Source organism: Leuciscus leuciscus (genome assembly GCF_965113295.1).
Source record: "Leuciscus leuciscus genome assembly, chromosome: 5".
In the NCBI taxonomy this organism is placed as follows: Eukaryota; Metazoa; Chordata; class Actinopteri; order Cypriniformes; family Leuciscidae; genus Leuciscus; species Leuciscus leuciscus.
This window is the reverse complement of record NC_138729.1, coordinates 31831599-31856185: the sequence shown is the minus strand read 5'-3', so window position 1 is coordinate 31856185 and position 24587 is coordinate 31831599. Positions and strand designations below refer to the sequence as shown.

The following is a 24587-nucleotide window of genomic DNA, read 5'->3' as shown; positions in this document are numbered from 1 at the left end:
AGTTAATACTTGTTCAAAACAATCACTTTAGCAAAGTTTGTACTATTCTCTGTTTATTTAAAAAAATTAAAGAATTCATTTTTGTTCAATAAATATACTGTCATTAAAATGTTAAAATAAAAATATGTTTAAAAAAATACAGAAACAAAATTACTTTAAAAAGTAATGATTCGGAAAGCATTGAAGGAGATCCCATAATTTAATATAGATTTACAGTAGTAACAATAAATTATATTTTATTATACGATATGATTAATGTCATATTTTAAAAAATATTATGGTTTCATTATAAATATGGTGATTATCTCTAAGTTGGACACCCAACTTAATAGCTAAATGAAATTTCCCATCTGAATGTAACCATGTCATGTCAACAAATGGAAAGGTCAGCCAGTTATTTATTATCATGTTAATTATTGTGCCTTTAGCCCCGACAGCATTTTTGTGCCATCTGGTTTAGAGGAAATTATATCAAAGGTGCCTTTTACCCCGGCGTGCCTTGTACCTTACTGAATAGCTACTTGAATATTTTAAAAAGGTATGAAATCTTTTTTAGCCTAATCACCTTTTGTGTCATATTTTTGTCTGAATTATCTCACACTCCTGCTTTGAAATGTAGGAAAGGTCAATCATTTTTTAATTAGTTCATTCATGAATTAATTAATTATTTTTCTCTCTTCAGAAAGATGGCGATGACACTGTTGGACCCCAACTCCACTACATCATCTCTATTTTTCTCTCCTGTGGAGGACGGCCACAATGTCTCAGTGAACCGTACCTCCTCTCGTCAATATCATTATCCAAACATCATCTATGTGGACTTCTATCTGCACGAGCCCTTGGTGTCTGCTATCTTCATTGTATCCTACCTCCTCATCTTTATCGTGTGCATGGTGGGAAATGGAGTGGTGTGCTTTATCGTGCTAAGGAGCAAGAACATGCGTACGGTCACCAATCTCTTCATTCTCAACCTGGCCATCAGTGACCTGTTGGTTGGAATCTTCTGCATGCCCACAACATTGGTGGACAACATCATCACAGGTAAGGCCCTTCTTGCTATTGTGATCAAATGTTTTCTTTGTTTACTTGAATTCAATTTAAACAAACAAAACAATTGTTGTTATCTAATTAGTTACAGTAAATATTATTTTGCACAGTTCACCGTCTAGGCATAATTACCTCCAAATATTAGTCATTCTGTTGCTGCTATGACCACCATGGTAGATAGTTTCCATCCCAATACAATTGCTTTGAAATGATACTATAGTTAACGTTTAATTGTTTATTATGTATTATTATATAGGTATAATTATTCAAAAAATATATAATGTCACAGGAAACACAGGACAGATGAACTCACAACAGTAGAGACATAAAACAAGCTTAAACGTCACAACAGCACACCATTAAATTCACTACACAGGAATGTTAGACCAAAACAGCACATTCCCATGATGCTTTGCAAAATAAACAAGCCAATTAGATCTATTCAAAGATAGTTTGATAAAGCCAAAGGCACCACTGTTCAGTCAGTGGTGACATCAAAAGTGTCAAGGCAAGTCAAGCCACCTTTATTTATATGGCATTTTATACAATACAGATTGTTTCAAAGCAGTTTCACAGTGAATATAGGAAAATTATGCCTTTCGGGCTGTTGTACAGCTGCAGTCAGTTTGGTGTTGATTCAGTTCTGTTGTTAAAATCATCAATTAATAAATAAGGTAATTTCATCTATAAAGCAGTTCTGCAAAAAAATATGTCATCGACCAGCTCAGTTCAGTTCATTCATACAACAGCGTCAGTACAGTAAGATCAATAATACTTTTGAATATCAAGTGTCCCCAACTAAGTAAGCCAGAGGCAACAGTGGCAAGGAACCCAGACTCCATCAGGTGACAGAATGGAGAAAAAAACCTTGGGAGAAATCAGGCAATGTGTTTAAATGTGTTAAATTTTCATTGAAGGTTGACAAACATGGTAACACCAGGCAGTCTAAAACAGCCACATTTGAGAAATTATATGAGTAGGCCTATGATATAATAGTCTTGTCTTGTATATTTTTTTGTGTGCTGCTTGCACAGCCACTAAATTTACATTTAATTTATCAGCATATCAAGAGGATGCATTATATAACCATTAGAGCATTATAGAACTCAGTGAATTCTTGAGAGAGGAATGACATTTTTCATTGGCCGCATCCTCATTTCTTTCATCTGGTTAACATGCAATTATTAAAAACCTCGAAGCCCACCAAGTGTGCTTATCCATCAGAGAATCTACAGTCATAATCACTATGGACCTCATGGAGCTGTCATGAATCATAGTTCTCACAAATTTTGCCCACCGAGATGTGTTCCCAGCTGGAGCTTAATAAGCATCTGAATGCAGAAATGAATTGAAGAAATTATACTGCAAAGACAGTAGCAGGAAAGCAGTTTAATATTGTTACTTTTAAAATAATGAGAAATTATTTTGGGATTTTGGTCCTCACTGCAGAACACGAAATCCAGGGGGAGGAGTTGGATCCAGATCCAACTCCTCCCACCTTACATATACCTAAAGTCTTGTTCGACTTCATGCAGCTCTGCGCAGACCGATCGGCGGCTGACTTGAAGCAGTGCATGCCGGTTCGAAATTTTGTCCGACTTGATACAGCACCGACGCCACGTGACTGTGACGTATGCCATCAAAGTACCACGAGAGCGATTCGAGAGTAGCCGGAGAACTCAGCCAGCGCAGCTTCTCAAGAGCGGCTGCACTGGGCTGCTCGAGCTCTGATGACGACACAGCTGTTCCACGATTGGCCGGATTCACCGCATGACAACGATCACATGTGTTTCGTGTTTTTCGAACACCTTTAGTTCCTCTAAAGCTCACAAATCAGTTTTTTATAACAGTAAACATTCTTTTCATGTCGTTGCGATGTTATATTGTGTCATGTTTATCAAATTAAAACTGATTAAAAAACGTAGACTCCACTTCATTGATAGTAGCTTATGTTGAACTTTATTCTTGTTCAAACAGACGCTGTATGAAGCAGTACATAAAGTATTGAATGAAAATGTCTCTGAAACATCTGTGTATTATTTGGCAAATATTGCATTTATTTCACTTCAGCTGTGGTAAAGCGGTCCCTACGGGAACCAGAGAGTGTCCGACTTCACGCCTCAGTTTGCAGCTCCTCCCCGCCTGCACGCGGCTACTCTCGCCGATCGGTTACATCCAGCCGCAGCCGATGTCGAACACACCTTAAACCTACCCATCTCCACCCCCTGATCCCTAAACCCACCCCTAAACCTACCCATCTCCACCCCCTGATCCCTAAACCCACCCCTAAACCTACCAATCTCCACCCCTTAGATCTGGATCCAACTCCGCCCCCTGGATCTCGTGAACTGCAGTGAGGTGCTACTGGGATTTTGAGCCTTTGATGTTTTCTGTACAATAGAAAGAACTGGAGATGACATGAGAACTAAAACAACTTTCAATTATCAGTTATGATGCAATGTAAACAGTACATAGAGATACTGTACATAAAATATGTAAGAAGTGACTCAAGTGATTTTTAAAAAAATATTTAGATTACCTTTGCTATCATCTAACGCTTATTTGGAACTCATCTTTAACACTAATAATTTAGTAACACTGTTAAATGTATTTTTTAGCATTCATTCTGTCAGTATTCAGCATTCTGTCAGACCTCAACAATTATGTGACTGCATTGAATATCAGTGTTGACTCAAAGCATTTCTCCTGCAAATGGCAGAAGAGAAGGTTCATGACAGTTACATTTACGACATTTAACAGATGTTCTTTTTACTAAGCGACTGAGAAAAGTGCCTTAGCATCTCAGAAATGCTACTACAATGATTAAATACAACCCAGTGTAAAATAAGCCAATGATTATTTTATTTATCTTTATTGGAGCTAGGCTAGCCCAAGTATTATTCTGCATGTCTTGACTGGTCAATAAAATGAGGGGTGTAAATGACAGGTTAGTGTCCACTGTCCAGTGTGACTGTCATAATTCCTGTCTTGTGTTCCCCTTGTCTTGTGTGGACCTTTTGTCATTTCCTGTCCTGTGCCATGTTTTGTAGTCCTTTGTAGTTTTTCTTGTTTATTAGGGCCCGTCCACACGGAGAAGCGTTTCGCTGTATACGTATAAATGTTTTATCGTATTGGCGTTTCGTCCACACGGATCCGGCGTTATCGGAGACTGAAACCGCTATTTTTTTAAACCGGGTCCCAAGGTGGATAAATCTGAAAACGCCGCCCTTGCATTTTCGTGTGTACGGCCAATCCGTATATTTTGTGAAACGATGATGTCATCATCACACCAAGCGTCAACTAGTCAGACACCGTTAAGTCACAGCAACTACATTTATGGTTTTTCATATTGTTCAACAAAGTTCTTGATTAAAAAAGAAAAAAGAAAAAAAGAAGCTACTGTGCCTAATATTATTGTTGTATACAGCGCGCAAGGTTTATGCAAGTCTTCTTCTCCGTTTTTAGTGTATGTCTGTGGCAGAATTACAGCGCCACATACTGGTCTGGCATGTATACTACATCGTTTTGAGTCGGTTTCAGTGGTTTCGTGTGTACGCAGATATTTCTTGAGACGACGCCGTGTTTCCGGAATTTTTTTTTTGAACGGGGAAAAAAAATATCGGATAGGGAAAGCTCTGGCTTCGTGTGGATGTGGCCTTAGTCTCCCCAGGTGTCTCTGATTAACCACGCCCCCTTGTTATCTTGTTTAGCTTGTTTGCCTGTGTATTTAAGCCCCATGTCTAGTTCAGTCTTTGTGAGTTCTTGATGTTTTTCTGTTCCCTAGTCTGTGTCTGTGTCTGTGTCTGTGTCTGTGTCTGTGTCTGTGTCTGTGTCTGTGTCTGTGTCTGTGTCTGTGTCTGTGTCTGAGTCTGTGTCTGAGTCTGTGTCTGAGTCTGAGTCTGAGTCTGAGTCTGAGTCCTGCTTCGTGGATCGTGGATCCTGCTTCCTCCTATGTTTCAACCACATCGTTACAGTGACACCAATATTCTTGGCGTTTTGTGTGGATAAAATGGTTCAAAATTGAAATGACTTGAAAAATCCTAGAAAGGGTGGTTCTTGGCTGAAGTGAACAGCACAGTTTTTGCTAAAAACAGCTTAAAATGATGGCTGTTATTGTGCTGTGTGTAAAATACTTAAAGTTTTAAAGATTGTCTGCCATAACTTTTTTTGCAAAGTATTTGCAGAGAAAGAGCACTGAAGGTTTAAATCTATCTTGAATTTATTTAGTTTATAGTTGAAAAGTAATAATACTATAATACAAATGTTATGTGTATAAAAAAAGATGGGGCAGGGGAGAATTGATTTGGAGTGGAGGGTGGCCTTGGAGTAGCCTGGAAATCCAAACCTATATCTAAAAGATGTCGACTAATGAAAATCTGCCAGCTCGAGGTCCGGCACGAAGCATGCATTTGAAAATCTCACTGCACGCAATTGGATAACACTACGACCAATCACAACAAGTTATCGCTTAGCTACCAGCGGAGCTAACTGGTAGATTAGACTCTTACCATATCCGGTCGGCAAAACAGCAAAAACGCCCTTTCTGCAAAGGAACGATTCGAGGACCGTCTTCTGTTCCTCTTTTAGAGAAAAAGTCTAAATCTTTCATTGTAACGGCCAAAGCCGTTTCAAACAACTGGTGTTCATCCATAGCCATCTTGCAATGATTACTAATGACTTCGATGTCGCAGCGCTGTCGTCATCTCGCCTCTGGCTCGCCTATATCAGATAACCCGATGTGATTGGTGCAGCTCAGATAGAGGGGCATATTTAAAGAGCATCATTACTCAACACCAGAGTAACTCGCTGAGCAAATTCAACTTGTGCTCTCGCGAGAACTCTGGATTGCCAGGGAAGCCTTGGAGTAAAAAAAAGGTTAAGAACCACTGTCCTAGCACATAGTAGACCTTTTGAAATTTCACAATTGCAACCATCTGGCATATTGCTTGTCTGTGTTTTGTAATGTGGACTCTTAGCTTGTAGTTTTGCTTTGTTTCATGATTCCCTTTTTATCCCCTAATTGTCCTTAGCTACGTATTGTTTAGCTATTTATTGTAGTTCTCTTGTAGATACATTTGAAATCTTTTTCTTTACATTTCAGCCTTCCTTCCACACTGAGACAGTGTTTTTGTCCTGCAAAAACTGAGCTTTTGAAGATGCTCTCTGTGGATGAATTTGAAAATGCTGTTTTCATGCTGTAGTGTGGACTGTGAAAACAGAGGCATTTGAAAACAATGACAAACGATGCGTAGTTATGTGACACATATTTTACCCATAGCTATCTTTAGGTACGGCAGCCATGCGCCTGCTGTTTTCTTTCATGGTGTTGTTAAAAATAAATATTACAATCTTCCTGCAACTTTCCTGCAAGCATGACAGAAAACATGATCACAAAAATAAGTTTTACACCTGTGCAGTAAGATGATTTATGTGTTTTCAGACATTTTAGTGTGGAAAATGCTAATGTGGACAGAGTGTTTTGAAACAAAAATGCCATTTTCAAATGATGTTTTATTAACAAGGTTCGGGAGGAACACGTTCTTATGATCAAGAAATCAAGTCATTCCAACCAGCTGTCATCGATCAGTAATCAACAGGTCCACTCAGTCAGCATGAGTTAAACCGATAAATATACGCAGTTGACTCACCCATATTCCTTGACAGTTTTCAGCATCCCTCCACCACCCCATCTCCTCACACTTGCATGGTTATCTTCCTAACCAGAGATTGGGGGAGAACTCTGGGTTCGGGCCCAATTTCCGAGCTCGGAGCCCTCCCCCCCGGACAGCACGCCAAATACGCATAACCGTTTACTCTCTGATCATTCGTAAGTGTGAACTTGTGAAATGTATCCTAATGTAGACGTAGCCTGGGTTTCTTGTACTTAAACATGATAATGTGTATGTTTATGTTGTTAAAATCTTGAATAACCAATGGACAAATGTCCACTGCCTTCCCCCTTAGCAGATCGAGCAGACAAGGGTGTCCATTATCCCCCGGGCTTTTCGTTATAGCTATTGAACCTCTGGCCGAGACAATCAGACAAGATTCAGAGATAAAAGGTGTGAAAGTGGACCAGACGATACATAAAATCAATCTTATGGCAGATGATATAATTCTGTATTTAACAAAGCCATCTGACTCCCTTGCTAAATTAAAAACCGTTTTGCATGCATTTGGATCTGTCTCTGGATATAAGGTAAATTACGACAAATGTGAAATTCTCCCACTCTCGAATTTTGACTACACTGAACATCAGCAAAGAGGTCCATTTAAATGGTCTCCAAGCGGGATAAGATACCTTGGAATTATGGTGGATAACAATCTTAAAAATGTGTATAAACTCAATTACTTACCACTAGTTAGTAGAATAATAGAGGATTTACAGAAATGGATAAATTTACCGATTACTTTGATCGGCCGAATAAATTGCATTAAAATGAATATATTACCAAGGCTGCAGTACCTCTTTCAGTCCTTACCGATTCCAGTGGCATCCAGTTTTTAAAAAAATCTGAACAAACATATTAGACAATTCATATGGAATGGTAAGACTCCAAGGATTTCAATGGAAAAACTTACATGGGACTACAAACTCGGAGGTCTTCAACTGCCTAACCTTGAAAAGCATTATCTGGCTGCCCAAATGCGACTTCTCTCTTTTTTATTTGAAAAGGAAAATGTCCCACCTTGGGTTTCAATTGGAATGTATGCTCTTAAAGAAAATGTTCCTGCAGACTTTATCTATAAATGGACACCTTTAACTATCTCCAGAAGAACTGACAACCCTGTCTTGACTCATATCATCAAAACATGGCATGAAGTCCGGGAAAATATTGGACAAAAAAATATATTTTCTCCCAGAACACCATTGAAACAGAATGAACTCGTACCTATGTCAGTGGATAATAAGATCCTGGAAACGTGGCACCAAAAAGGGATTCATCATTTGGAGGACTGTTATAAGGATGGATGCCTAATGTCTTTTGAGGACCTAAGGAGGAAATATGATCTGTCCAGCAGAAACTTCTTTTGTTATTTACAGTTAAGATCATTTCTTAAATCTGTTTTGGGACCTGAAATGACTTTACCCACGCTCAGCGATCTGGAAAAACTGCTTCATGAGGGTAACACACCTCGTCTTATCTCAAAAGTGTACTCCCTCTTGATGGATGATGCTTTAAAACCAGGTTTACATAAATCAAGGGAGAAATGGGAGTCTGACTTGGGTGTGACAATGGGTACAGAGCTCTGGGCTGAATTGTGTCAAAAAAGTTTAACTGCCACTCTTAATTCCAGACACAGGCTGACTTATTATAACTTTCTTCATCAAACCTATCTTACGCCACAGAAATGACATAAATACAAATCTGAGATACCTAACCTGTGTTTTATATGTAGTTTAGAAGAGGGTTCATTCCTACATTGCACTTGGTCATGCACAAAACTTAACACATTCTGGCACGACTTCTCTGACATCATGACCAAACTCCAAGGACTACATCTCCCATTAGATCCTCAAATCTGCTTATTAGGAGATACTACAAATATTGATACACGATTAAGAAAAGCTCAAAAGAGATTCCTCTCACTGGCCCTGTGCGTTGCAAGGAAGTGCATCGCTATCACATGGAAGTCGGACTCTCAACTTTCCATAGGACGATGGATTTCAGAAATGAATAGCTGTCTTCCACTTGAAAAAATTACATATATACTCAGGAATGACTATAATACTTTTACAGAGATGTGGCAGCCCTATTTAGCATATATAGACACGTTGTCAGCTCCTGATGATGGACGGGTTGTAGTCTTTACAAGCTCTTTGTTGTCAGTGCTTACTGTTGTCTTCCCTGCCTCTCGATTTAAAAAAAAAAATTTTTTTTTAAATTGATTAATTCATTTTATCATTATTAGTATTAGTATTATTTTCGTTATTTATTAATTTTATTTATCTATTTACTTTTTCTCTTCCTCTCTTTCCAGTTCGTGGGTGAGTTGGGGAAGGGGTTTGGAGTTGTGTGTTTGTGTTTTCATGTATATTCTGGAATTGAAAACTGAAAAATAAAATACTCAAAAAAAAAAAAACTTGAATATCTAATACTGCAAACACTGAAATTAAACAAACCAATTCCGATTTTTTTGCCCCTATGCGACCTGTATCTGATCTTTTCATGGCAGTCTGAACGACACAGATCCGATCTTTTCAAATGCGACCCAGGCCACTTGGGTATGTGGTCCCAAATCCGATACATATCCGATCTTTTGAAATGCGACTTCAGTCTGAACGGCCAGGTCGCATGTATCCGACCCGCACGTCATTGATACGCGAAAAATGTCATCATTCTGCGTTGAAGTAGTCGTCGGTTTGAAAACGGACTGCATATTCGTCGAGCTGAGGTAAATCTGCCGAACGGGTCGACCTCGACGAGCCCGTTAATTAAAAAAAATAATAATAAAAGCCCACGGCCATTATATATACGTTATGTTAACTTATTTGTGCTGAATCTGATATTAGATAGGTCAGCGGCTGCTGTCTGGCTCTTGTGTAACGGTCGCTGCGCGCGCTCGTGTGTGTGTGTGTGTGTGTGTGTGTGTGTGTGTGTGTGAGAGAGAGAATCACAGTTAAAGTTTAGCTACTTCCGCAAACAACAAGTGACGTCGTTGACCGTTGAGTACTCTTCTGCGCATGCGGGTCACTTCTGGGTCATTTCACGTTCACACAGGAGATCACAAAAGGTCGCATTTAATTGGAAATGTGAACGGCCTTGCAAAAAAATCGATTTTTTTTCATAAAATCGGAATTGAGCATTAAGCCCTGCAGTGTGAACGTAGCCTAATAGTCATTGATTTGGGAGCTGCTGTGTGAATCCTCAGTAACAATCATCAACCATCAGAACTACGGCCAACCAGCAATATTCTCTTACGGTTCCAAGCACACACTTCCTACCCTGGGTGCATTTAGCTGTTACATAGCAACATGATACCTTCTGACGGCTGCTCTTTGCTTGGCTACAGCAGACAGAGAGGCGGATATCATTAAAACACTGAACTCCCTCAGTTTTGTCTCCACCAACAAGACTACAGCAGGCGGGCTGCTAAAGAGTTTTTTTCCAGGGTAATGACAACACATCATGATGTACAACCAACATTTCACCCTCTCCAGAGGTGCTTTTATTGCCCCAAATGTAACAACTCCATGTAATTGACTCCACACTTCACACCTCCCAAACCCATGCCAAGTAAGAGTAAGTGTTGACATATGGCAGGAAGATTTTCCTATTTTGTGTGAGCGGGCCTTACACCAACAACAGATTGCATAAATTAAATTGGGCTCTGAGTTCTCTGCTTTAAAGGCCCTGATAAACTCACGGCAAAGTCTTTTTTCGTTCTTTGCTTAGGAGAAAGAGATGTTTGAAATACCTTTGTATTGATATACTGTTAGCAACCATCCCGGCGTCGCCCACGTTTGCTGGAAGCCGTGCAAATTCAATTTCTACTATAAGCAGCTCTTTTTGTGCAGCTCTCAAGTGCCTCAACTTTGGTATTTCATCTGCTGCTCAGGTGTTGGAAAATGCAATCCACCAAACACTCTGTCACGTACTGCTCTGAGACACAAAGGTTGAGGATCCAGATGCAATTATTTGAAAGGGTAATCCAGAGACGTTATCCAAATCCAGGCAAGCGTCATACACAAACAAGCAATCCAAACAATAACAGAAAAGGCCTGAGGCAAGGAGAGAAATCCAAGGGAACAGGCAGAGAATCAAGGTAACTAGGACACAGGGGAAACAGGATACAAACACGCTCAGTGTAAGTGTAAGTGTGTTTGGTCATTTAAAAACCTTTAAAAATAATCTTGATCTTGATCTATAACGTGAGATAATAATAATAATAATATATTTTATTTGTAACACACTTTTCATAGTTAAAAACAATCCCAAAGTGTTACAGAGTATAAACAAAGTAAAAAAGTTAGCAAAAAGTAAAAAATGCTTGCTTAAAAAGATAGGTTTTTAGTCGTTTCTTAAAAGAGTCTATGGCTTGAGGAGCCCTTAGGTTTTCTGGAAGGGAATTCCAAAGATGCGGTGCGGCTGAGCAGAAGGCTCGATCCCCCATAGTGTGGAGCTTAGTTCTGGGTGGTTGAAGAACGGCTTTGTTTCCAGAGCGGAGGTTGCGTGAAGAGTTTTGTTTTGTGAGTAGTTCCTTTAAGTAGGAGGGTGCGTTGCTGTGAATGCATTGATGGGTAAGTAGGATGATTTTATAGTTAATCCTGTATGAGACAGGAAGCCAGTGGAGTGAGTGAAGGATGGGAATGATATGGTCATATTTCCTTATCCTCATTAGGATCCTTGCAGCACTGTTCTGAATGTATTGTAGTTTTTGAAGGCTTTTTCCAGGAATCCCAAAGAGGAGAGTGTTGCTGTAGTCCAGCCTCGAGGATACAAAAGCATGGACAAGTTTTTCAGCATCTGACAGACCAAGTGTGGGACGGAGTTTAGCAATGTTCCTTAGGTGATAGAAGGAGGTCTTACACAGATGTTTTATGTGGGCGTCAAATGTGAGTTGAACATCAAATCTTACGCCCAGGTTGGTGACTGTCGATGATAGTGGAATGTTTTGACCAGAGAAAGTGATGTGGGTTATGGGTGATGACTGGACCTGGTGTGGTGTACCAACTAAAATAGCTTCTGTTTTGGAGCTATTTAGCTGTAGGAAGTTTGCCTTCATCCATGCCTCAATCTCCTCAAGGCAGGAGCTCAATGATGACAGAGTGGCTGTAGATGGGATGAGGTTGGTTTTTAAGATGGGCGCCACCATGTTTCTTTGCGCTGCAGAGAGTTCTGTCAGTCATCAGATTCTCCCTATACTGATTGGCTTCATCACTGTCTCCTCTCCACCAGTAAGCTGGTGTGTGGTGGGCGTTCTGGCGCAATATGGCTGCCGTCGCATCATCCAAGTGGATGCTGCACACTGGTGGTGGTTGAGGAGATTCCCCCTTCTATGTAAAGCGCTTTGAGGGCTCAGAAAAAGCGCTATATAAATGTAACAAATTATTATTATAATTATGTTTGTCTGACATGAATAATACATGTCGGCAAATTATATTTGAATAGATTGTTATTGCTGCTTCCACAGACATCAGTGTGTATTTTACAAACTCCAAATGTATTGTTTTACTAGTGCTTATGTATATTTAAATGTCTGAAACCTAAAATAAACATTATGAGGTTAGAAACACTGCATATTGGTGATATATGACAGCGCTGAGCTCGTCCGTCTCTGGCTCAGTGCCAACCAACGTGCAAAAGCACAGTTTGAATCTGGCAGTTATGTGACGCCGCGGAACATTCTAAATTCCATATGTGGGACCGTACTCTCAGGGGCACCAAAATAAAAATCCCATATATGGGACCGTATCGCTCAAAAGGTTAAACATTTAATTTGTAACCATGAATACAAAAATGAAACTGAGGGGGCACAAATCAGATCTGAGGGGGCAATGCCCCCTTTTGCCCCCTTGTGGCGCCGGGCCTGTGTCTCACAATCTCTGCCTTATTCCTTTTCTCTCTTATTTCACCTATTCTTCTTATTCCATCTGTCTTTTAAAACCCTCCTTGTCTATCACATCATTATTCATATCCACATGTCGACCAGCTGCTGCACAATATCTCCAAATTTAATCAGCCTCTTAAAAGGATCTTCTGGGTTTACTCTTACAGGAGGTGAACAAAGACAATAATGTCCCCGAGTGATTGAGCTGTGTTCTTTTCTTCAGTCTTCTCTATAATCCCCTCAGTTAACACCACTCCTCACACAAAAAAGTGCCGGCTTTAAGTGGTGTCAGTTAGTGAAAAAGGAAGTAAATAAGGAGAGAAAACTGAATGGGAGAGAGAAAAAGAGAGATCAGAGCCTGAAAAATTATAATGAAAACCACATTTTATATAAAAAAAATTGTGATTTCTTAAGATGTTTTAAGCTATGTAATTCAAAGTCATTTCTGTCCTGTTGTTCATATTTCACTTTTCTCCTGCAGGCTGGCCTTTTGGCAGTTTGGTGTGTAAGCTGAGTGGGATGGTGCAGGGAATATCGGTATCCGCCTCTGTCTTCACTTTAGTGGCCATCGCTGTGGACAGGTGGGCAAAAAAGTATTGTTGTCAAAATATTTTTTTTTTCTGTTTTTTTTTTTCTGTTTTTTTTTTTTTTTTTTTTTGGACAATTATTATATATACACTACCATTCAAAATTTGGGGATAAAAAAAAAAATGTTTTTGAAAGATGTCACTCACATAAAAAAAAAATACTGTAAAATAAATAAATAAATAAAAAAGTTTATTTGTATATACTGTTACTGTGGAATATTATTACAATTTAAAATAACTGTTTTCTTGTTTTAAATATATTTTTAAATATAATTTGTTTCTGTGATGGAAAGCTATTACTTCAGTCTTCAGTGTCAAATGATCTTTCAGAAATCAATCTGTGCTTGTTTGGTGTTCAAGACAACATTTGAAAACAATTGTGCAGAAGAATGACATTTAAGTAGGCCTATTAATTTATTATATATATAATAAAAATCTTACAGACCCCTAACTTCTGAATGATAGTTTTAAAATGGTAAACTTTTAAAATGCTTATTTTTTTATTTATTGTATGCCTTTTTCTTAAAAAACACTTTCTTGAAACACTTATTTTCTGTTTCTGACTCAATTACCTCTGCTCTGTTTTCTGTCATCCATCTCTTTTCTTTTCTCCTTTTAATATGTCCTTCCTTTTCCTTGTTTTCTATTAATGTGTCAGATTCCGCTGCATTGTCTATCCCTTCAAACAGAAGCTCACTATTTCCACCTCCACCCTCATCATTGTCATCATCTGGGTTCTGGCTATCTCCATCATGTGTCCGTCTGGTGTTATGCTACAGGTCACCAAAGAGCACAGGGTCTCCATCTTGCTAAGTGATGGCAACACCACGCAACCCTTCTACTGGTGCCGTGAAAACTGGCCAAACCAGGAGATGCGCAAGATTTACACCACAGTTCTCTTCGCTAACATTTATTTGGCACCTTTGACCCTGATTGTCATTATGTACGCTCGGATTGGAATCACACTCTTCAAAACATCAATGCCTGCCGCTGTGAGCCAAGTTGGGACCTCAGGCTCCGGTTCTGGCTCTGGAAAACATAGCAGATATGAAAGTCGTCAACTGGTGTCCCGGAAAAAGAAGCGGGTCATTAAAATGTTGCTAGTGGTGGCCCTGCTCTTCGTCCTGTCATGGTTACCATTGTGGGCTCTCATGATGCTGAGCGACTACGCAAGCTTGAGTGAGCATCAGCATCGCGTCATTAATATCTATTTTTATCCTCTGGCTCACTGGCTGGCGTTCTGTAACAGCAGCGTCAATCCCATAGTCTATGGGTTTTTCAATGAGAACTTCCGTAAAGGTTTCAAGGCGGCCTTTAAGCTTCAGCTCTGCTCAGCCCTGTCGGGGAAGAGGAGAAGCTACTCTCACCGACTGCAGGGGAATGCTGTATTGCCTGCCAGCTTGCCCATCATCAAGGAGTGTGCACTGGAGGCTGGGGGTCCCAGACCAAGACAAGGGCTCATCCAAGAACTGGTGTCTGTGGGCAATGGTGACAGAAGCCAGTCTTCAGGCAAGGAGAACATAAAAGAACAGGATCTGATCATGGAAGATCTGGAGAAGGTGTGTGTGTGTGTGTGTGTGTGTGTGTGTGTGTGTGTGTGCGCGCGTGTGTGTGTGCGTGCGTGCGTGCATGCGCGTGTGTGTGTGTGTGTGTGTGTGTGTGTGTTTGTTAGAGAAAATTGTGTGTCTGTTTGTTTGACATTTTTTATTCATCAAAGAATCTGGAAGAAAATCATGATTTCTACAAAAATATTAAGCAAGCACAACTGTTTTCAACGTTGATAATAATAAGGAATGTTTCTTGAGCAGCAAATCGGTAGCCTAGAAATCTAGACGCACCCTAGCGGCAGCAAAATGTATTTTGCAGCCAGGGTAGTCTAGTGGTGCGTTCACGCGAGTGATTTCAATGTTAAAGCCGCTTGTCCACCAGCGTCTCGATTTCTGACGCGACGCCAAAGCCCATTCATTTCCTATGGAACTACGTCAGGCAGCAAAAACGCCCCCGCAAAGCATGATGGGTCGCGTCGCGTCGATTTGGTCAACAGCGGCGCTGCAAAAAAGTATTTCGGTGGATATTTTATGCAAATGAGAGCGTCAATACGCGGGGCAGCAGCCAATGGAAACTCGGCAGCGATAATTTGTGTATGGGCGTTGCTATGGTTTCATATTTAAAGTACATTTTTCCCGGCGCGAAAAGCAGCGAAAACGTCACAGGCGTCGGAACAAAAATTGATCGGACCCTGGTGGACAAGCGGCTTAAGTCAATGCAAAGATGCGTTACGCGCGTAAAAAATTCCTGCGGCGCGAATGAGGCGTAGAGCGCGGCGCGGTAGACGCGAATACGCCTCATTCGCGCGTCAAGTTTGCGCGAATAGCGCGAATTGAGCGTCTGGCGCGTTAAGCGCAAATTATTTTATTCGTGCTTTTTGTGCATTCACGCGTTTGACGCGAATTCGCGTCTGCCGCCCGAGTTGAAAAATCGGAACTTCTGCGTCAATTCGCGCCGCGTTAACCAATCAGGAGCCTGCTTGCTGCTGTCACGTGGTGAAGTGACAGTTTATAATGTTATTTTATGTTTGGCCTCAATAAATTATTTTGTAATATGACTAAAATGCACAACAAAGCAAATCTTTCACATAAAAACTCGATTTCAATATATGAGCGATACTCATTTTGTATTGAATGCAATTTATTCCATATCTATATGAAACATTATTAATCTAATGTAAAGACAACAAACACAATTTAGTGTATACAAACCAAAAAAAAAATCACAGGACAGGTTTCACTTTTGGAGGCTGGCTCCATTTATTATCAAAACAAAAATAAATGACAGATTAGGTGGGTGCGGGCGAGGGTGAACCTCGCTCCGGCTGTACAGCGCGGGCTCGTCAGGCAGCGACCACTCGAGGCCGAGGCCTTATACGGCCTACGCTGTCCTCGTCAGCATCCTCACCGTTAGGTCCACTACACCTAGCTCCTGGACCAAATTGTGAAACTCCTGAAACCCTCCGGAGGGTCTGGTGGACCCGAGTACAGCGACGATGTCCCCTACGCAGCTGTTTCTGCTGTCCAGAGCATATACAAGCGCAGACTCTCTCGATGAATGCTAACGCTAATGTTCGATAAACATCTAAAAAAGATGGCCGCCAACGGGTTTCGAAACTTTCGCCTCTGACGCGCGAAAATTTTGCTTCAAACTACGCGCGAATTAACACAAAGTGGTCAAGCGTATAACTAGACGCGGCAGGCGTGAATTTTACGCGCTATTCGCGTCCGGTGTGAACGCACAGTAGCAACTCTCCGTTGACTTTCGGAGCTGTAAAACCTAAATTGGGTCAGGCCAATCACATCATGTATAGAGTAGGCGGGGCGGGCTTAACATAATGACGACAGAGTTGCGACGGTTCCCTGCTACTTGAAAACAAAGAATTGCTGCTGCTGCTGGAGAACAGTCTTTCGAATCGGCTTTGGCCGCGACTCTGGAGGACTTGGAGTTAAGTTTTTCTTTGAGAAAAGAGCAAAGAACGGCACTTAAGTCATTCTTAAAAAAGGAAGATGTGTTCGCAATAAATCACAGCAATAAATTACATTTTAAAGTATAATAAAATATATGGAAGTAAAATAATGTCAAATGTTTTTGAAATAAAAAAGCCTGTTGAATTGCACTACTTGAAAAAAATAGGCATTGCATTAACCATGCTTGCATTTTAATGCATTTAAAAATTCATTAATCCATATTCACCTTTCATATTTCACCTCCAAACTATTCAAACTGTTTAAAAATACTATTCAACAGGTAATTTTCGGTCCATTTTATTTCGCTTTGCAAATTCGCTTCCACAAATTAAGTGGTTCAAATTCGACAGTAAATTCAACATTGACATCCAGGAACTGCAGGAAAAGCAGTAGATTTCCGAGCATACTCTCCATCTGCTGTTAGTCGACCTCACCAGCAGGGGGTGCAAGAGCGCGTGTTGTTGACGAAGACCAGCAACAGTTAGGGTGTACTCACACTAGGCACGGTTGCCATGAACCGGGCCCGAGTACGATTGTCCCCCCTCCCCACTCCCCCTCTGGCCTGCACTCACATAGGGTTTCAGCATTCGTGCCGGAGCACGCTTACTTCATTATGGTGCGACGGTTTCGGGATAAACAGGAAGAGCGGCGCTCTCACTGAACACAATGGAGTCCAGCACGGTTAGCGCTCACACTGCATGCGAACCGCGCCCGAGTCCAACTGAACCGTGCTCTGGCCCACCTCTTCCAAGCGGGCCAGGGCCGGCTAATCGAGCCGCGCCCGGGCACGGTTCGGAGCACTCACACTAGTCCAACGAACCGCGCTTTGGTGGTCAAACGCACTCGGGCACGGTTCAAACTGGCTAGTGTGAGTACACCCTTAGAGCAAGCCATTCATTCATAAAACTTATTTACAGCAATGTAAGTGTATTTGTGATTATTATGACGGCTGTTTTATGTTAAATTCAGTGTCTTCACGGTTACTTTTCCTGTGTAGCCTATGCATCTTTCTCTACCGTGAACGAGATTATAATGTTATTCCCCGATGCGGATCTACAGATCCAATGTTACATTTTTGAGGCTGACATATATTTCTCTTGGTTGTTTAGTTGCCTTAACTTGCATGCAGGCTATTAGGGTTTCCCCCAATACTTCAGGATTCCCCTGCTGGACATATAAAATGCTTAATGTAGCTTAATGGACTAATACAGTGATATAAAAGACCAAACTCGCAGGCAAGCAGATGGACTCAGAATAACGCGGAAAGTTTAAAGGGGTCGTGACATGAGAAACCAAATTTGCCTTGATCTTTTGGTATATAAGAGGTCTTTGTACCATTAAAACGTCCTGCAAGTTTCATAGCTTAAGACGTCCTCCCCATTATAAACGAATCATTTATTTAATCCAGCTCTAAATACAGCTCGTTCTGGATCCATGGTATGAAGTGACGTCACGGTACGAAGTGACGTAGCAGTCGTTTGCATATGACCGCCTCCAGCGTAGACAACTACGCTACAAGCGCAAGATAACTACGCCTCATTTCATCATCGCATCTGTCACGCGCTTCACATGTGTTCAGTCGATGTGCAGCGAGTGGGTCTGTTTACAAGAAGATTGCGATGTCAGGACACGCAGATGTGCTGTTCCTGGCTGTGGACAAACAACATGTTTGAATAATATGTACGCTGCTGAAAGATCCAGACGTCAGGGGAAGATGGATGCAGTTTATTTTTCGCGGACGTCCCAGTCAAGGCAGTGTGTGTTTTAAGCGTGTGTTCTCCACATTTAAAGGATGAGTGACAGTTGAGAACAATCGCAGTATGAGGCTGGCTTTGCCAGAAAACTTTTGTACAAGATAAGGCCGTGTGGACTATTCTGGGCTCAACGACGATGACGCAAACTGTAAGTAATGTAAGTTAGGCTATTTAAAACTTTAAACTTTTTTAAAACGTTAATTGCAGTTTAATTCATTATGAATAATCACCGTGTTTTTACTTAGTTTAGCCTACTTATATTTTTCATGACCGTCATATTTATGCCCCGTAGGCTATTAAAAGATGTAGGCTGTCAAACTGACAAAATAGTTTCACACTTTCTATGTGGACGGGCTGATGCAAGTTGTGTTGATGGTTAATTTCCTGTGATTCCGACTCAAACATCATTGCAATCGCCTCGCACGCATCACCCGTATCACCCGTCACTATGGTAACGGTAAACACAGCTCCGCAAAATCTCAGTAGGGGTTCAGCGAAAAATCGGCAGCTGGCAGCAGGAAGTAGCTGCCACTGGCAGCTGACGTCAGCTGCCGCTAATAACCGGAAGTCGGAGGTGGATGCCGCTTTTAGCAAGGCAAATAAATTATTATATCAATGTATATATATCATTTTAGTACTTATTTAAATAAATTACTTAAATTTGTAATTATTTTGTAATTGGTTTAAAAAGGTTTATCAAATATAAATTAAGTAACGAAGATCATAGACAGTACAAAAAAACAAACATTAAGCTACACTTGAAATTATGAATTTGTACGTGTATAAATATAATTTGTGTACATGTTTGTCAAATACTGAAATATATACATAAATGAATGCCTATATAATAATATTGTATATTTATTAAACGTACACAAACATTCATTAAACAAATAATGAAAGTCATGTCTAAAAGAAGAGAAAAAAAAACATTTTCTCAATGACCTTTATTTAAAAATCATATTTTGCTATCATTTAAGTTCAGTTTTACATTTGTAGTATTTCAATACATTCTTGTCTTTGTTTTATAAAACAGCTGTAACTTTGAAAACAGGCTTGATATTTGTTGTTCTGAAATCAGAATGAACAATTCTGAACTAGATGTTAAAGTTCATAAAAAACTAAGTTGGCTTGAAAAAGAAAGTTTGAAAACGTTTTACAATGTTCTAGCATGGTTTAACATGATTTACAATGTTTCTAGTGTTAGGGGATAACAGCTTAAAGACCCAGGACCAGATATGATGAAAGAAGACCAGGAGTCGTGAGGTTCAATCAAATAAGTAAAAATTTACTGAAGAATAGTTTCATCGGTAGAGCCAGGCGTCAAAGTCTCACGGGGTCGCAAGCCAGAGACTCTACTGTACACAAAATCTCACACCAGTTATACCATTTCCAAGGGCATGATTGACATCAGTAAATACAGGTTGGCTACTTCTCATTGGCAAAAGAACAAAGTTAAAACAATTCTACACTTATGGATAGATAGGAGGGTAAGTCGACATTGTCATCCGAGCCCAAGATGGTCCGGTGATGACCTCGGAGGTCGTAGAAAGGCGTCTTGGGGTCAGCTGCTGCATATCACAAGACCTGCACAGAGCATTCAACACACACACACAAAAACACAATGGAATCGCAGTTCCTCCAAAAGTAGTACAGATAATGTTCACTTTAAAGAAATACACATAAAAGTACAATTCTGTGAATCAGATCACATAGTGTTTAACCCCTGTAACCTTAAGATTAGTAAGAAAGACAGATGTTAGAAAAAGATAGATAAGTTAGAAAGAAAGAAAAGAAATACAGACAGACGTTAGAAAAAGAAAGAAAATAAAGAAAGACAGATGTTAGAAAAAGAAAGAAAGAAAGAAACTTTAGAGTAATGTTGCTGTCAGAGCATAAACAATATCTGCAATATGAATAAGCTACGACGATAAAAGTTCAAAGCAAAGGGAGACTTTTTTTTATTTATTTTTTACAGAAATCACTTTAAGGACTACAACAAACAACTGGTGGGGACTACACAAGCTTCCTCCTGGGCTAGTGACATCACTAACCTTAACACACACCTGAAAAACAAAATTCATTGGGATCAGCCTGATGATAATTATTATGGATGTTGGGTTATCCGTAAAATAAATGTTATGGGGAAACAAAACCACCATAATAACTTACCATTAGCATGAATACACTGCAGTCCACAGATCCCAACTGAGCTGGAACATCCTGGAAAAAAAAATCTCAATGGAAAAACTAAAATTTTTTTTATACACTAAAGATAGTAAAGAAATCAAAATTGTTGTAACATGAAATCAATACCTTATTTTTAACAAGCTTCCAAGATCCCGGATCCATCTTTATTGCAATTGAGCTTAAAAAGAAGGGGGAAAAAGTTAGTTATTTTATACACACGAGAGAAAGAGAGAGATGAACTCCGTGTTGAACCACCTAGCCATGTTGCAGCAGTAGACAGTAGCATACCTGAACTAGGGAGCAGGTGTAATTTATTTTTTAAATGCCACTGTCTATGCCTATCTAAAGCCAGAGAACAAAGCGTTGAACTGAACCACTGGACTAATATGTAAAACTTTGAAGCCCGGTTTCACAGATAGGGTTTAGATTATGCCAGAATTAGGCCTTAGTGCAATTAGGACTTTTATAAATATGCCTTAGAAAAAACATTACTGTTGTGAATCTTAAAAGAAACAATGGCACTGATATTTTAAGATACACAAGTGTAATTTGCTTTCAGTTAAACATGCATTTTAGTCTGGGACTAGTTTGAGCCTTGTCTGTGAAACTGGGGGTGAAAGTTATATGGAAAAAGTGAACAGTTCCAGTATATTTTGAATAGATATATATAAAATAATTATATATACATATATATATATTCTGGTCTCATCTGGTGATTGGGTCCCCATCCAAAACATGATAAAACTAAGAAAATAAACAGACACTGAAATGTCAAATTTTAGATACAATCTAGAATTTGTATAAAAAAATAAAAAAAAGATAAAAAACAGAATGCCTTTTGCCTGCTTTGATCAAGACAGGATATAATACATTTGAACATTATGTTCATAATGTGAAAACATACCAGTGAGTTTGGTTGGTTTTGCAACTGGAAATCTGGGGTTTCCTTCCTGGCACATATGTTTGTCCATCCCCAGCAATCTGTGACAGGCTGTGGTGAACTTGGTGAAACTACAAAAAAACAGAAGTTTAGAATATGGTGAAGTAATGTTGATTAAAATGGTGTTTTGTATTAAAACATAAGTTAGATAATTTGGGATATGTTTTGTTAGCGTTGCACGTGTATCATCAAGGCTGAGCTTGTCAATTCCAATAAATCAGCATGACCTTTATTCTAATCAATAGATTAAGTTAACATGTTAACAAACGCTAATATTTAATGATAATGGTAACGTAAGTTAGTATTTGAAGTTAATGATAGCCCCTCACAAACCAGGAGCACACGGTGCACAAGCTGCGTTTCTACAAATGATTAAATTAACCAATTCAACTTAAGTAGACACAGATACACTGTCTCTAACATAAAAGGTAAACTCCAACGTACAGAGCAACAATTATTTATTAATCTGATAATATACGAACTTACCCTGCCAAATACCGCCGCCATTACTGAAGATTCGCCGGCGCTGCTCTCGCTTGACTTCCAGGTAAATGTGATTGGTTGCTACTACGTTGGACGATACTGATTGGCTGCCAAGAAATGGCAGGTCCCTCCTAATATGGCAGGGCTTCCGGCTGTCAACGGCAGCTACTTCCTGCTGCCAGTGGCAGCTACTTCCTGCTGCCAGCTGCCGATTTTTCGCTGAACCCCCTCTCCAAAATCTGCACGTTTTGACAAGGGGGCGTTAACAATTGATGCATAGGGACTGACGTTAGCCAATCATAACAGTAGGCGTTAACACTGAACTCTTAAAGGGGAAACACCCCCAAAACAGACTGTTTGAATCAGAGCATGAGAAACAGGGTGGGAAAAGGTCATAAAACACTCAATTTTAAACGTTTTTTGTCCAAAAAACTATAGTAATACTATAATTGCACCTAAGGGAACATAATAAAAGAAAAGAAAAAACAATGTCATGACCCCTTTAATGCTGAGCGTTTCCCAGATAGACTGGCATAAAGTTGGCTTGACGTTGGACATTCGCACATTTAGGGACCGTCTCTAAAGTGTATACGACATTGGTATACACGTTTCTAACTTCGATAGCATTTGAATAGAACGACTTACAGTCATAAAACCAACTGTAAAGTGTTCATGTAGTGTCAGGCATAATGCGCACCCTTTGGTTTTTTGGTATTTATTCAAATAAATTTAAGTTTGCTATTTAAGTTAGAAACGTGTATGCCAATTTGTTATGCAACATAGTGACGGTCCCTAAATGTGCGAATGTCCAATGTCAAGCCAATTTTACATTTAGTCATTTCACGAGTTCACATCTACATATAATTAGTAGATAAAATAAGTTTATGCGTATTTGGCGTGCTGTCCGGGGGGAGGGCTCCGAGCTCGGAGTTAGGCCCGAACCCAGAGTACTCCCCCCAGTTGGTAAGTGTAGATGGAACTGGAAGTGAGGAGATGGGGTGGAGGAGGGATGCTGACAAACTTTCAATTAACAGAGATAGGTCTGCTGTGAATTTATACTCTGTCATTGAGTTGATTACTGATTAATCTCCAGCTGTGCATAATTTGGTTAATTATCTGAACCTGCTCCTCCCGAACTTTGTTAATAAAACATCATTTAGCAGACGCTTTTGTCCAAAGCGATTTACAGTTAAACTAACAATAGGAGGAGAACAATATGCAAGTGCTATGACACTTCCCAGTTTAAGCTAATGCAATACACGTAGACATACTATATATATATATATATATATATATATATATATATATATATATATATATATATATATATATATAGAGAGAGAGAGAGAGAGAGAGAGAGAGAGAGAGAGAGAGAGAGAGAGAGAGGGAGAGAGAATAGAACAGAACAGAACAGAACAGAACAGAACAGAAGAGAAGGTGTTAGTATTAATTGATCAAGTGTTGATTTTATGCCAGTATATCACGAAACGCTCAGCATGAAACTTTGCGCGTTAAGATCATATTCTGAGTCTGCTTACCTGTAGCCTATATAGTATTCAACAGCCTACATCTCCAATAAGGTGCGAGATTGGTCTTTTATATCACTGTATTAGTCCATTAAGCGTTTTGTCCCGACGGAAGGGGAATCCTTGAGTATGAGGTATTGAGGGAAACCGATTATAATCCCTTTCATAGAGAAAGCTGATAACATGTAGGCTACACCAATAGTAGGGAAAGTAACAATGAAGTTATTGAATGAAACATAAACACAGCTTTTGTGTGTTTATCATCTTTTCCGCATATATACTGACACAGATAATCATTTTCATTTTATGAATGAATGGCTTGTTCTTCTAACTGTTGCTGGTCTTCGTCAACAACACGCGCTTTTGCACCCCCTGCTGGTGAGATCGACTAACAGCAGATGGAGAGTATGCTCGGCAATCTACTGCATTTCCTGCAGTTCCTGGATGTCAATGTTGAATTTACTGTTGAATTTGAACCACTGAATTTGTGGAAGCGAATTTGCAAAGCGAAATAAAATGGACCGAAAATTGCCTGTTGAATATTATAGGTTGTATTTTTAAACAGTTTGAATATTTTGGAAGTGAAATATGAAAGGTGAATATGGATTATTGCATTTTTAATAATGAAAATGTGTTTGAAATGTTTTTAATTGAAATATTCACAGCTTAAATATTCAACCATGTTGAATTTCAGCCCATAGATACAGATGGTTGGTCTGGGAACGCCCCCGGGAACGCCCCGTCACGTGATGTGAATTTAGCCCATGATCACTGTAAAAAAAAATTTGTTCACTCAACTTACATTTTTTAGTTATTTTTTTGCTTTGACTCAGTTAAGTTTTATTGACTTAATCTACTAAGTATGTTCAACTTAAAAAGTTTAGTTGACATAGTTAAAATAGTTGAGCCAACAACTTATTTCAAGTTACCTGGACTTGTAAAGATTAGTTGAAATACAATAACTTACATTTTCAAGTTACCTGGATTTG

At 39.6% G+C, this 24587-nt stretch overlaps 1 protein-coding gene across 1 annotated transcript in view; it reads left to right on the top strand.

Annotated features, from left to right (window-relative positions):
* Positions 1-507: 507 nt before the first annotated feature.
* The window catches only part of LOC309498839 (neuropeptide FF receptor 2), a 35268-nt gene continuing 11188 nt past the window's right edge, over positions 508-24587 (top strand). Inside the window, exons 1-3 of the mRNA XM_082169777.1 lie at positions 508-1041; positions 13082-13181; positions 13846-14746. Of these exons, the coding sequence (XP_082025903.1) occupies positions 687-1041; positions 13082-13181; positions 13846-14746 (1356 nt within the window). The 5' untranslated portion in view covers positions 508-686. The remainder of the gene's footprint in view (positions 1042-13081; positions 13182-13845; positions 14747-24587) is intronic.